Source organism: Oreochromis aureus, linkage group 10 (genome assembly GCF_013358895.1).
Source record: "Oreochromis aureus strain Israel breed Guangdong linkage group 10, ZZ_aureus, whole genome shotgun sequence".
In the NCBI taxonomy this organism is placed as follows: domain Eukaryota; kingdom Metazoa; phylum Chordata; class Actinopteri; order Cichliformes; family Cichlidae; genus Oreochromis; species Oreochromis aureus.
In genome coordinates, this window is record NC_052951.1 from 17,292,935 (window position 1) to 17,308,173 (window position 15,239).

The following is a 15,239-nucleotide window of genomic DNA, read 5'->3' on the forward strand; positions in this document are numbered from 1 at the left end:
AAGGACTGTTTTTAGACATATTTTCCTCACACATATAACAATATATTCATGTATTTAAATTTCATGTTTGATGATTTGCCTTTAAACAGTGCTTTCATGCCACAGCAGAGGAAAAAGCATCTTTCTTCCACTGTAATATGTCATTTTTAAACTCAGCCGTGTATTCTTTTCCTCCAAAGTAATGTGAAATGTAAATTGATACGTTAAAATTTGAATCATCTGTCATCTGTTGAATCAGTGTGTGGGGGAAACAAACACACACCAAAGACCTGATAATCTATTCTCGCCTATTTTGTACAGTAGGCATGGGGGATAAGGTTTCCTGCTGTGGTTATTTTCTTCTGTCAAAATAAAATCAATATCTGTTCACAGAGTGCTGAGAGGAGGGACTGCACAGGCACCGGCTCATGGGACACAAAGTCTGTCCGTCTTCCTCTGTCTTCTTAATCTCTCATTCTCATTTCCGTTCATTCCCTAAGCAGATGCAGATTGCCCGTGACAGATAGCATAGGGCTGGTACCATTTCATTAGTGGGATGCATTGCCAGTGAAAGGCTTGGATGGATCAGATGTGCTGGGGGTTTGAGCAGGAGAGTCCAGGAAACCAAGCTGAGGACGAGTTTCATATCTCAAGGGGGGCCTCTGGTCCAGGGGTGTTACAGCGCTGGGAGGGACCAGAGCTGAGACTGTCTCCCATCCTGAGCACAGAAACGTTCCAAAATAGAAGCAAAGATGATGAAAGTTGCCACTAACTTGGAGGATAAGGAGATGAAAAGGCAGCCCCAGTCTGCTGAGGATTATCCTTGCTGGACAGATATTTTCCAATTCATTGGTTTTTGCAAGAAGAAAAAAGATTTAATTGGTCATGAATGTATTATCAGAGACCAGTGAATCACCCCAGTGACGGCACATTTAGAGGATGGCAAACTGCAGTGTAGTCAGATAGATCTTCTTACAGTTACCTTTTACTTTTTGTCATTTTCATGCCACAGCTGCTCAAAGAAGAGGAACTATTATGTAGCCAACCTATACTGGCAGCTCATGCTGATTAAGCTTATCCCAATCCCTATGCCCACAAGCCTATTGTATGGCCTTGTCTCTGCAGCCTATCTGCGCACGCAAACACCACACAGAAGAGGTCTTTAACTCTAGCATTGCTTTGTTAGTTGCTGCCAAGATAGGCCGTGTTAGGTTGAAAACCAATCAGCAGCAGTGACTGGCTCTTAAAGAAGGCAATCAGTGCTGTAATAAGCACGTTTTCAAATCAGAGAACTCCACAGAGGACAAATCATCTGTGCCAAACTGAAGAAAACTGCAGGACGGAGTCTAAGCGCTCACAGGAAATGCCAACAACCTACATTAAATATGATGACTACAATCTTTCTCCCTTGTCTGTTAACTAAAGGTCATATTGTTTCCCACCCTCCACCTACTCTATTTATTGTTTACTTACAAGCTGTCATGTAGATTTAAGGACTTTTTAATCAGGGATATGACGCGGAAGCTTGGTGCCAGTCTGATTCATTAAGAGGTCCATCACTGCAGTAAGCCAGAGGCATGAAAGGAAAATTAGCACAGAGAGCAGGGGTGTGCTATTGTCTGTTTCTTATAATGGCAGGATAATTATGTTGCTTAAATCAGGATGCCGTATAACACACACACACAAACACGGGCTGTTCAGTTTATAACCCCAGGGCTACACTTTATATCACGGCACGCCACAATAACAAACCTTTGACAAAAAGTTTGTTTACTGCTTTTTTCCTTTTTTTCTTTTCATTAATTAAAAAAAAGGAGAGGAAAACATAAAGGAGGAGAGAGCAGAACAGAAAACAAAGTCAACCACTTGATATTCACAGCAAAGACAAAACGACTCAGTAATCACGCTGAAAGACAAAGTGCAGCGTTTTGTCCTTGTATCCCCAGTACCTTCTGCGGACGGCTCGTACATCAAATATCTCCCAGTCAGAGCTGTGGGACATATGAATTATGAATGTCTGAGTAAGAGACTAAGGGCTTCTTTTTTTTATTTGCAATTTAAGGGCCTCAAATCTTTTGGTGCAGTAAATTATTCATATATTCAAATGAATCTGACTTTGAGGATGTTTTTTCTTTCTTCTCCTCTTTCATGAATTTAGAGTGTACCCTGCAGAAGGAGAGCGAAAAAAAAATTGCAAAGTGCTATTAATGGTAAAGTTTGGAGCAGGATCCTGCCTCGGTCGGCTGTCGGACTTTTGAGCTTACGCTTGTCCTCTTGTGGTCGAGCTGCCCGCACTACTAGGGGGTGGTTTTGAGACAGCCCAGTATCACATTGCTATCTCTCATTGTTATTCTGGACAAGTGCTCGCCTATCAGGCTTCTGTCCTGTGTGTGTGTGTGTGTGTGTGTGTGTGTGTGTGTGTGTGTGTGTGTGTGTGTGTGTGTGTGTGTGTGTGTGTGTGTGTGTGTGTGTGTGTGTGGACATGTGGGTGTGTCACTGATACGCCTCAGTGTGTTCGTTCTGCTCCACGCTCTCAGATCTCTGAAGATCACTCTGATTGGCACGCCACCGCCATGAGACGAAAAGCGGCAGTGTGCTGCATATTTATTGGTTTCAGAATCTTTCAAATGTCACTAATAATTTCGTACATCTTGGAGACAAAGGCACGCTGCCTCCCCGTGATTAAAGACGCAGCAATATTTTCTCCTGCAGTCAGGAGAGGATATGAAGCAGTTTTCCTGTGCTCATCACAGAGTGAAATTTTGCTTTTTATGAGCCTCCCTCTCAGCGGGATGCTCGGCAAATTGGTTCAAATTACCAGAGGGATGTAAATCATATCTTGCGGCGCATCTAAAATGTACGCATCTTGGAACATAATCCGTAACTAATATTGTGACACTTTCCTGCCGTTTATCTCAGAGTTTATAGTCGTGTTCACACGGGTTTTAGCAAACAGAGATTTTTTTTCCTTTGCCCCCAAAATGCAGCTGTACCCCGACTGCTGCATGTTTCTTCTCATTAACATGCAGTGCAGAGACTGGTGTCCTTACAAGGGCAGCTCTAGGATGGCATGGACTGAGAACAGGCTGGGAAATCAGGGAATGACATGGAATCGGCAGCTACTTCTTCGCCTTCTGGGATTAGTGACAAAAGCCAGCTGAGGCCGAAGCTCTTATCTCTATCCTTCAGTCCTCTGTCTTGCTCTTACACACACACACACACACACACACACACACACACACACACACACACACACACAAGAACATTTGAGTTTGCACATAGGGAGAGTGCATGTACTCACATTGCCTTAATTAGCTTTGCCAAGCATATTCCCTATTAGAAAAAAAGTTCTGTGTGTGCAATGATTCCCTTTGATAGGTTTAGAAATAGTCGTCTATGGTGTGAGATCAAGCCAAATAATTATTAGAGTAGTTAAATGAAATGCAAAACCAGCTTTTTATTGGGTTGCCAATCAAGATATTTTCCTTTTAGGAAATATTCCTATATATATTTGTGCAGATGTAATAAATCAAAGACCTTTTTCTAGCATAGCTGTCAGAGTACATACACCTGAATACCAGCTGTGATGTTTGCCGTTGCTGGATTTGGATGTTAAATAAAGTCATCTCATCTCTGCCCTGCGTTCTTCTTTGCTGCTATTCCTCTCTGGTGCGCATGTCAGCGGGCAGATGGCAGGAGATAGAGGCATCTGTGGAGGAGGAGGTGCCTTTTTCCCTTCACAGAGCAGAGACAGGTGACATCTGCCACACAATTAACACCTCATGAATACCATTAAGGTGCTAACAAGCATAATTTATGCTAAGTCAGATGAGACTGGATTTTATTTGGAGTGCTTTACACCAAAAGAGGACATATCTGGTCCTAAGCAAAGCAATTTAAAGGTCGGTTCATCCAGATAAAATAAATCATTTTTGAAAAGTCAGGTAAAGTAGGGGGGCGGGGCATTTCAAAGTGTGGTAAGAATTTTAACTAATTATAAACACATTAAATAATTATAATTAATGGGTTGAAATCTTTGATAGAGACATGCAAAGAATGAATTCAGTAGCTTTTCCTCTAGAGGTTTTTAGCTTTTGCCTTTTCAGTGAAATATTTCAATTCCAGCAGCACCTGAGGTTACTGGACCCTTCATTTAATGACATGATCAAGCTAATTTTTATTGAAGTAAATGATCAATAGCATGCTAACATGCTAAACAGGCATGGTGCACACAATAAGAATTTTATCTAGTTAAAATTAACACACTGGCATCATTTTCTTAAAAGGTTTTAGAATGCTGAAATTAGCATTTCAATCTAGTCAAATCACAGCTGTGCCTCAGTCTCAAAAACCCTGTGCAGCACAGGTTGGAGGCCACAGATGGAGAGCAGGCGATGAAAAACGGCTGTGGCTTCTGGGCAAGCAGATAGGCAGAGGCTACTGTCGGGAACAAGCAGGTTAAAAAATGACAGGAGTAAAAGAAGCTGGTCTGTTGTTAGTAGCAGACAGAAAGGGAGCTGGGATATTGGTAGGTGTGCAGTTGTATGATCGCGGCTGGCAGGGCAAATCTACAAAGTTCCAAAGGAATGCAGGGACCCATAAAGAGAGCGAGAGTGGCCTAGAGCAGGGACAGAGACGGAAATCGTAACAGCCACCAGTCTGCTTTAAATCTCTGCTGTCAAGCTGCAGACACATATTTCAAAGCCTGTCCCAATAAATCCAGAGTGGTTGACACCACTGGCAGAGCGTTTCTCCTGCTCATAAATCGACATGGTTTGTCGAGAATACGATCCTCTCTGTTTCATCACTCGATGAAATACAGCAAAAGTTATGGGAAGCCTTTTTAAAAAGGCGCCTTGTTTCATGTGTAATTTGCAGCATGTGTCCATATTCAGTTCACATAAAAAGACTTTTCAACAGAACAGATGCACTTAGCTGCTGCTAACTGCTTTGAGGAGAGATCAGAAGGAGAAAAGAGAGAGAAGAGACGGGAGTGAAAACACAAGATAAGAGCTTTAAGATGAAGAGAGGTGAGAAAGAGATGTTGAATGCTGCGACTTTCCACTTGGGCCTCCCTCCTGCTTTTTTTTTGTTCATTCATCCACAGGTCTGGGGTCTCATTTAAACAGCTCGGTCTGCCTCTCCACAACAGCAGCCGGTTATTACTCACCACTGGATGCTGTCTACTGACGCAGTTTAGCTGAGAGCACAGAGCTGGGCTGTGTGTCCCTCACACAAACAAAAGAGCCAAAGCAAAGGCGGCTCAGTTGTGTGTTTGAGCACACAATGACAGAAATGTATTAAAATGGCTAAAACTGTCATTTCATTTACCTGCGTGTCTGTCTGACAACTTGTGGTGTGGCGTTAACAGGCTTCGCGAGCAGCTTATTAACTGTCAGGCGGCTCTGCTCTGTGAATGTGTCTGACCGTTGGTGTGATCGTTATTGAAGGTGATGAGCAAGCAAAGAGAAAAGTGGGAGGGTGGAGACGGAGAAGTGGAAGAAGGAGAGATGGGGATGGAATTAAATATTTCCTCTCTTCTTCCCATCTTCGCCACTTCTCAAGGAAAGGAAGCGTCAGTGCATTTAAGCGGCCACGGTTTTTGTTGTAGGCCTTTTGTATGTGTTAGCCCATTTCTAGAAGGGACCCATATGTGACTGCTTCGTCTCTGGCTGTCGTGCCTGCACGGCCGTGTTTCACACTGAATGACAGAGTGAGGGAGAGAGAGAGAGAGAGAGAGAGAGAGAGAGAGGGAGAGGGGAGGCTCACAGGGAAGCTCTGAGGGGCAACAGATCTGGTTTGCTCGGCTGAAAGACCAAACAAGAGATGGATTTTTGCACAACGTGAGAGAGGAGCAGCTGCTTCACATAAGAAAAATAAAGGTCTGTATCTATTCCTCTTTCTTTTCTCAGCAACTGCATGCATGCTGCTGATGCTTCAGGCTACTTTGTTTTATTTTACAACATTTTTCCAAATTATTTTTATAATGAACCAGACAGAGCAGGGAATCTGTTGATGAGATCTATAAGGAAGGATCCTTCTAAACAGAGAGATTATTCATCTCTTCATTCACAGACAACTTTATTTATGGTTTATCAACACCCGCAGAGCTGTGGTGAAGCTGCTGTCACCGGCAGCACTACAGCCTCTCTGTCAAAGTCAGAGAGATTTGAAAGGAAAAGTGTGCGAGATGTACGCACGCATGGCGGGAAGAATTCATTTTAGTCACCAACTTGGAAAATGAGCGGGCTTCCTGTGTGACAGTTGGGAAAAGGAGGAAAGGAGTGACAAGCAATGAGTGGGGCAATTGTTCCCCCCAAGAGGGTGAGGAAAGTGTCCTTTCAGAGCAATCCTGATAAGAGCGGGGTTTGTTTGCATTTGAACTGATGTATGACTCACTCAGCTCATCGTAATAAGCAGAGAGTAAATGAGCTGCACAGGCAGACTAACTCAGCATCGGGTTTTTTTGCCACGGCGCTCAGAAATATCAGGAGTAATTAACAGATATGAGAATGAGGTGTAAAAATACACTTTACCACAGGGATGAACTAACAGACACACACACAGTGAAACATCAAAGCAAGGAGCTCATTATCCACACTGGCCACTGACCAAAAAATCGTCCAGTGCTTCCTATTCATAATGATCACTGTTCCTGTCTGCTTGTGGGTTAACTCATGCTACCTTATTGTCAGTTAGAATAAGCCCTTTGCAGCACCTTTGAGATCTCACTCCAATTTGGCCTTTTGAAACCATCACTTTCATGCCCTGAATATCTGAGAGAATCAGATAGCAGCTGAACACCGGTGCTCGACCCCCGGTAAAGCTTTGAGTGCAGTCAGGTGCGCTTCGAGATTTTGTTATTGAAATGTAAAAGGCGCAGAATAGAAACTGCAGTTTGCTCTTTAGTAGTTTTGCAGTCAGTTCAACTCCTCCTTTTTCTAAATCTGGAGTCTCTTCAGTTATGTTTATATGTGTACACATTTTTTTAATGCTTTGATTAAGTGCACAAAAAACTAGAGATGATGTTTGTTGTCATGCTAAACAAGAAGAGCGGAGAAATGGTTTACAGCTTTCTTCATACTTTCATCATTCCTGCATATCTCTGACCCTTTGTGCGTTATCTGTGGTATTTGCAACTGCAGAAGCAAATTGGAATTCATGTGGTGAGGCTTAGGTCTGCTTTCAGCTGATCTGGCTTTGAATATAAGATATTTAGCATGGCTGAAATCCAGGTTACTTTTATCTCCCGGTAATCTGCTATTTGGGCTTTAGAAGTATACATATGCATGTGCAAGTGTTGCATGCATTCAATACAATGTATATCCCCAGTATTTCTGTTTTTTGGCTCCGCTTGTGTGCTTTTTCATGCTTGTGGTGTGAAAAAGTACGTGCGCATCGACACACATGCACACACTTCCACAAAAGAATATGGTCCAAATGCCATGACATTTTGAAACACATGGATCTTGTCCATTATTCATGAAGTGAAGGGCTAGTACCAGAACTAAACAAACACGAGAATCCATCTCAGTGGGAACTTTCGGTTTTAGTAAATATTTGCATAAGCCGCATGCATGGATTGTTAAAATTCCAGCAATGGCCGGGCCTATTTTCTTTCTCGGACATCACAAGGTTTTAATAAAAAGTTGCAGAGAGGCTCCAAGGCTGTCTCTGTTTGGCCCTGAATGAGCATGAATGGTGCTGAATGTGGGAAAAAAAAGACTTGCGTAAAGACTGGACATTTATTAATCAAGTAATTAATATTAGACTCATACAAGGCTTACAAGAAAGCACAGTAAGATTTGCTTTATTCTATGATTTTATCGACACATCAGGTATAAAGCTTTAAAAAAAGACTTGATACACACTAAGAAATGAAAACATGCCAAATAGGACAGGAGGGTTGATGGGGCCGAATGGGCAGAGGCATAAGCTGAATGGTGACAGTGAAGGAGATTACACAGAGATGATGAGAAAATTAGGAGGGTGTCGGGTGAAGAACAGATTGAGAAAGTGGAGCACAGGAAGCTACGCGGCACAGTGTCTCAGAAGGAGTTTGGCTGAACATACTCCAGTAGCAGAGGATGAGGTTGTTTGAGGAGAGACCTCAAGAAATTGTGCAGATCAAAGAGAAGGAGTTTGATCAGGAAAAAGAGAGAGCCTTGGGAATCGAGGCTCACTGTCTATAGAGATAGACCAGTGGCAAAAATATATATATATATATACATATAAAGTCTAAGAAAGCAAACAGTGAAGACATGCAGATTAATTTGCTGAAGTGTGCAGCAGAGAGCCGTGTCTACACAGAACGTATTTCAAGTTCATGACAAAGCCCAGAAACCAATGCTGCTATAGGAATAAAAAGCTGAAATACTTAATCAGACACAAGTCATATCAGAGAGCAAAAAAAAGAGAGCACTTCAGCAAGAACCCACTGATGAGCTCCAGGCTGCTAGACTCAAGAGGAAACATGAGAATAAGAGGACTAAAAGGCAGAATAGTCTCACAGTGCTGAACTCTGTGCAACCCTGACTGGGAGTAAAACTGGGAGAAAAGTATTAAAGGACAGAGATGTAAGTCATGTCAAGTAAAGTTTGCTGACGTCCAGCCTCAAGGTATGGCCCTCACTCATCCTATTTCCTCTCAGAGGAGCAGCTACCAGCAGTGATGTTCATTCTCTGTTGGAGAGGCTTTCCAACAGAGCGGCCATTCTGGCTTTAAAAAAGCAACATCTGCTCAGAGGGAGGTGTGAGAGCAGTCCAGATCACACTTCGGTGAATCTGAGATGTGGCAAGAATAGGAAGAAATTGACAGCATGGATAGAAAAAAAATGTTATATTGTGTCTATTAAAAAAGTGTCTCTCTGAGCAACAATTGCAGTATTTAAGATCACAAAGCTTTTAATTATGTCGCCGACCTTGCACCTAGAAAATAAATCCCATTTTTTTGTAAGGATGTAAGGATTTTCATGAGGTATTAACCATGCCTCTTGCCCCCAAAATGGGCTTGCATATCTGATATCCATGTTTATGAGCAATCTTAATAAAAATCATGAATTATTGAGCAGATACATCATTTTTTGAGACGACAACTCTGTGGGAGACACATAAAAAGAGGGGAATAAAGCGCACACATTAAAACAGGCAAAAGAAATCAAGTCCATCTTCAGCAGGCAGCGTTTTATCCGCTCTGTCAGAGAAAGGAGGTGTAGGGAGGCTCAAGGGCAAATAACCAACGATCTGTCCAAAGTCAGCAGAATGAATAGTGAGCAAGGCCTGATTGCAGCAAAACATTATACATTATACAAAACCCAGATCCAGCAAAACCAGAGAAAAACAAGAGATAAGACGAAGGCCACTTAAAATTTTAACTTAACACAGTGTAAATATTTTTGCTGACAGCCTTCTGGGATCTCGTACACTTGTGCACTACATCACTGCCGGATGCAGTTAAGGATCAACAAAGAAAACTTTTGCAAGACTTGAAACATAAAGTCAAAGACTTGGTTTCTACCTGACACTAAAATGTGAATTTAATGTAACCTTCAGATGGAAGAAAGAAGTAAACCATGGATTTGTTAACAAAAGCACACGATGTGAGATTGCTGACTCACTGAAGGCAGGAATAAACAACTCATGTTCCAATACGTGAAAGCCAAGCCACTTTTAAAATTCATATAATTTTCCTGTATAAAGATAGCTCATTTTCCCAATTAGTCCTCTGTGTTCTCTGTACTACATTTGCAGCAATTCCTAAGGAAAATAACTAGTGGTATTTATTATATGTAGGCGGGTGTGTGCATGTGTGTGTGTGCATGTGTATGGCTAACCTCTCCAGAGTCAGAAGGACTGCATGGCCTGCCCTCTTAAAGTAGATTAGCTTGAAAAAAAGAACTGAGCGTGCCTCGTTGCCTGGATACAAAAAGCATCATTAAGCACAATTATCAGCCACTTCAGCTCACAATGAACAAGCTTCAGTGCAAATTTCAAAACAACGTATCATTAAAATCAACAACCTATACAGAGGAGGAAAGAGTGGTATGGAAAGACGAGGCCAACAGATAAGATGAGGAAATGTGGCTGAGAAGAAGGTCACAAGAGAGATTTGAAGATAGATGAGTAGGCAGGAGTTCACTGGCAAGTTTTTGGGGATGTTTCATGTGTACACGACTAATTACTGACATTTTTTTAACCTCAATATATTGGAAATCGAATGTGACCAAAACATTTTATGCACTATATGAAAGATGTCAGGTTGGGAGAGAAAACAGTACAGAGGACGATGCATTGCAAAAAGACAGCAGAAGCAATGAAAGGCAATGTGAGCAGTGTGTGCAGTGAATATCAATACATGTTTCCAAAAGAGTCTGGGGGAAAAAGAGAGACACTATAAGCTAACAAAAGCGGCAAGACAGTTTTTCACTGGGCCGGGACAACCATTGGGAGCGTTTGATAAAGAATACAGAGTTAGGGCAAGAGAGCATGCAATCACAGAAAGGCTGCAGCCCAACTCATTCCTCCTCATTATGCTGTGCATCTCCCTGAAGGTAGTTTGGGCTTTAAATTAAAGAGAGCTAGAGTTATTGCCAAATGTACCATCCAGAGAGAGAGAGTAAGAGAATAAAATGGAGTGAATACATAGGGAAGAAAAGATTCTGGGAATGGAGTGCTAAATTGCCAAACTTCATAAACAAAAATCATCACAGAAAGTTTTGTACCAAATGAAATTATCTGGAACTGCTTGCAACAAAACAGACTGTATATAAAAGATGGATATAGCCACTGTTCGTCACCCACTGGTTTGCACATTCAGTTCATTTTTGTTCATACAGAGCAATCTCAGATTAACAACTGCCTGAAAGCACTTTACATTGTAAGGTACAGAACCCAGATATTAGACAGAAAACCCAAACAATCAGGTGATCCCATATTAATAAGCACTTGGTGACAGTGGGGAGGAAGAACTCCTTTTAAACAAAAAGAAACCTCTAGTAGAATCAGCCTCAAGGCCACGACAGGAGATCATAGTGGAGGACAAGGACAAAACATAAACTATTCAGCAATATGTAGAATATTGTCAAGTGAAGAAGAAAGTAGAAGAGTGAGTTTCCAGAAGTAAAAATCCCCTTCATTTTCCCCACTGGGAGTTTGATTTGGAGTCACTATATCATAACCATTCAGCTGTCCACTGTTACTAAGTGCAACATTGTGGCACGATGCTATGTGTTGCTGTGGAAACCTTGAGTCTGTATGATATCAACTTTGTGTCATTAATAAAAAAGTGTTTAATTTGCAGTGCTGTGGAAAAGATCTCTACCCACAATCCTCAGCTGAAACAGAGATCTCTTTGATTGGTGGAGGTTGCTGTTATCATGGAAATGTTTAAACTTGCAACAGAGAGCGCAAAATCTTAGAAAGTGAGAGCAGTGGATGCAGTTAGGAGCACCACATCAGTAACTAGGGTACTAAATACTTTACTATGCACACAACACAAACAACAAAATATATACAAAATTATTATTATTATTAGACGTAGTAGTAGTAGTAGTATATACAATATTACAGATGAAAACAACTGCATTTGTGAAGGCTTGAAGTTAGTCCCTGTGGAAGCTGGTATTTGGTGTGCATTATGGGATGATTATTTCATTCACTGCCAAATGTATTTAAGTTGCACAGTCTTTCATTTTCTTTTATTTATTTATTTATTTATTTATTTATTTTTTCTCCAAATCAAATCTTTTCATGGTCATATTCACTTAGTAGCTGATACACTTGGTTCAAGTCTTATAACTCTTTGAGTAATGATTTTCCAAAGCGTCAGTGGATAAAATGAAGCTCTTAAAAAAGTGGGCAGGCAGCCTTAACTGTAAACTTTATTAAAAAGGATCCTAATCTTTTACACCTCCCACCATTTATTACCTTATCTGAAAGAAAGCACGTAGTGCTAAGCTAATCAGCATCAGCTGTTAGCTAATATATTAGCAAGCCTCGTTAGCTAAGACTATCCACAAATGGCTAATTAGATTTAAGCAACTTGCTAATAAAATTTGAACTTTCTGTTTACAGCGTGCTAATTAATAAACTGCATGACAGGCAATTATTTGTTAGATAACAAACAGGATGAACAGAAGTAAAAATTTCGAGTTATTATCTCAATATTTCAAGTTTCTAGTTACTTCTGGGTAAATCCAAATTTAGAGTTGACTTATTCAAAATTTTGTGTCTTGAGATACTAACCAAAAATTTTGGCCTACTGATGAAAAATGCAATTAATTAATCAAAATAGTGACAAAAACAAGCTTCCATAAGGTTAGCACGGACTTCAGTTGCTCAAATGTCCATTTGAAGAATTTCAGTTTTGCACTTCTGTATTATCATTTTTCAGACCCAGAGGTTTGCTGCTTGGGATTTATCAGTGTATAATAATATATAAAAATATTAATGACTGTAACAATGTAGCATTATAAGCGTTTAATAGATTGAAAATGCTTATAACCTGCATTCACCAGCTAGCTATTCAACTTGGATCATTTAATCTCTGCCAATTAAGAATAACAAGCAGCTAGTTCAAGCTTAATTAGCTAAATAGTTTATGAAGGTTAAATCTACTAACTAACTGTCTGTCCCTTTGTAGTATTATTAAATTTAAAACACACTTTTCATTGGTCAGGTTAAATAAATGAATATTAGCCCACACCAAACTGATTTGAGCAGCAAATTACAAAATTGAGAGAACACTTTGTGACACTGAGAAAAGTTTATAGTGTTTAAAAGTGTTTATACTAATATTGTCAGAGCAACATTCCCAATTTCCAGAATGAAACATCATAATGAAATGAACTGGCAAAGCATTTAAAGTGAAACCTTCCAGTTTCTAACATGTTTTTACATTGTAGCTACTTTCGCAGTTTTCAGCAGCACTGATCTGATTAATAGAGGCGATTACTGCAGATCAAATGGCACGAGTATAATTTTCTCCAGCCTTAATATCGCACGAGTGGCCGGGCTCACATATGGGGCATGCTGAAATGTAGGCTATAATAAAATGGGGAGAAAAGGAGGCCAGGAACAGAAGATAAGAAAGAAGTTGAGCTCACACCACTGGGAGATGAAAAGTGTGCTGCTGACCTCTTGCTTTCATACCGGTCATGGTCATTTATTCCTCGCTTTGAAGTGTCTTTTCTCTGCTGTCATAGATCAAGTCAAGACACAAGGCTGGTCTAACCCAAATTCAGCACAGCCCCCCTCCCTCACCAGCACAAAGACTCTGACTGCTCCTTCTCCGGTCGCTCGCATTTCCTCGCCAGTTTCGTGCCATGCAGTAATTTGTGATGGAATATTATTAACAATATTAATATACAGTGGAGGAGGATTGGTTTTCATCTGTCTTTGTGAAAGCTGATTATAAGGGGTTTAATTTCATCAGATAAGGATGGCTTCATTTATGAGCACGCACAGCTTTGGGCACCGAGCCTGACAGGCATTCAATAAGACAAGCACTCCCCCTGCTGTTCATGACAGTGTCATCGGCATAAAAAATGTAAAACAAAAAGCTTCCTGACTTTTATTCTTAACAAAAATCCTTTTTTTAATTGATCATTTCCAACCAAGGCTGTTTGGGATTATGTGAGGGTGTGGGCATCAGGAAGCATCTCCCATTCTTCAGCAGACAAAGAGAAATCACTTTTTAAAGGGTTTTTGTAAATAGTGGATTTTTAAACTAAACATGTTTTTGCTTCTCAATAAATTTCCCTCCTCTTCCTTTTGTCTCTCTTGTTATTCCATGATGAAACAACAGTCAGGATGTCTGGGATTGACGTTCCGTTGATGGACCAAAATGAGACCGGAATCTCGTCAGTAGACAATGGGACTTTCCTCCGTTTCTCCCCGACCTCTGCCTCCACATCTGCGGCCGCCTCATCTCCAGGGCGTCCAGGGAATGTTTATGTTTATGTATGGCTCTTTCTCGGCCTGCTGGTGTTCCTTCTGACGCTGCTCGTCATCTCCCTGCACAGGCTCAAGAACATCATCTCCTCCTCTTCCTCTGTCCCCGACTGCAGCAGCGAGGGAGGAAGCTCCTTCACCAACATGGAGATATGTAGCATCTCATCTCAGAGGTCCACCATCTCTGCACTCTCCACCTGAGGGATGTGGGAGGGAGCACATACACTACAGACATATGCACATGTGCTCTCATTTGTGCATGCTCATGCAAACAAAGGCAAGCATGCGCACACATATAAAGCACACAGAGGTCCAGCACCTCCTCACTGTGACATACAAACACAAAAACCTTTTGTCAGCCCCAAAGAAGCTGACATAATGGCATTACAGTTCGTGCATGCATATTCTAATTCTGGCGGGGCCTTGCAATCTGCATAGGCACAGGGGAAATATCGCTCATAATGTGATGAAGAGGTCTTGAAGGGTGAGTGTGAATGCACCCTTCTGAGTCTTACTTTCACAATTAAGACAAATGAATCTGAGATTCTGCTTTCCCTTTGCGGGGAACAGCATAATGAGGGACTCATTATCTTTTCTCCTCTTTTTTCTTTTTGTCATTTCTCGTATTCCACTCGTGTTCAACTTAGAAGAAATACTATTGTTGAAGTGAAGCTTTGTACAGCATGCTTCATAATGTCTGTAGACTACATTGCAAACTCGGTATAAAAATCCTATTAAAGCTCTTTAACTTTGTACATGAAGTACATACACGTGTCTCAGCTGTTCAGTAAGGCTTTGGAAATGAAAAGGCAAGATACATCCAAACTGTGATCACGTCAGGTCAGCTTGTAATTGTTCAAAGTACGAAGAAAGGAGGTTGCACCAGAAGAGGACCGATAACGGTGATGTGGATGTGAAGGTAAGAAAGAAATGACGCTTGGAGACTTGACAGACAGGCACCCACGGACTCCAGCTACAGACAGGCCAGGTCAAAAGTGGCATCAACTACAAGATGAAATTCAGAGCCTGAAAGACAGGTCTACCAGCGTAACGGATTACCACTCTTGCCTGTCAATTTATAAGGCGTCCGATCCCGGTCTCCATAGAGACTACAGCAGCTCTGTGCCGCCATCAGCTTTTGTTCCAGGCTTCGGTTAGAGAAATGGTTGTTTATTCTGAAAATGCATCATCTACTTATTTGTTATTTTTTTAATATTGTGAGATGAAGTCTTTTTGACACTGCGACAAAAATATATGGCACATACAGAGAGAATTATTTGAAAACGGTTCATTCATCTTTGCCCCACTTTG

At 41.1% G+C, this 15,239-nt stretch overlaps 1 protein-coding gene across 2 annotated transcripts; it reads left to right on the top strand.

Annotated features, from left to right (window-relative positions):
* Positions 1 to 5,531: 5,531 nt before the first annotated feature.
* Positions 5,532 to 14,681, top strand: LOC116311926 (serine-rich and transmembrane domain-containing protein 1). Of its 2 annotated transcripts, none has more exons than XM_031729166.2 (2): positions 5,532 to 5,861; positions 13,783 to 14,681. In XM_031729166.2, the coding sequence occupies exon 2, from the start codon at positions 13,788 to 13,790 to the stop codon at positions 14,127 to 14,129; it is 342 nt and encodes a 113-aa protein (XP_031585026.1). In that variant the 5' UTR covers positions 5,532 to 5,861; positions 13,783 to 13,787; the 3' UTR covers positions 14,130 to 14,681. The 2 variants fall into 2 exon arrangements, with proteins under 2 accessions (XP_031585026.1, XP_039473958.1); XM_039618024.1 differs by lacking the exon at positions 5,532 to 5,861 and adding an exon at positions 11,366 to 11,443.
* The last annotated feature ends 558 nt before the right edge of the window (positions 14,682 to 15,239 follow it).

Coding starts and splice junctions, on each gene's coding strand:
- LOC116311926 (XM_031729166.2), top strand. CDS start 13,788: ATGTCTGGGATTGACGTTCCGTTGATGGACCAAAATGAGACCGGAATC.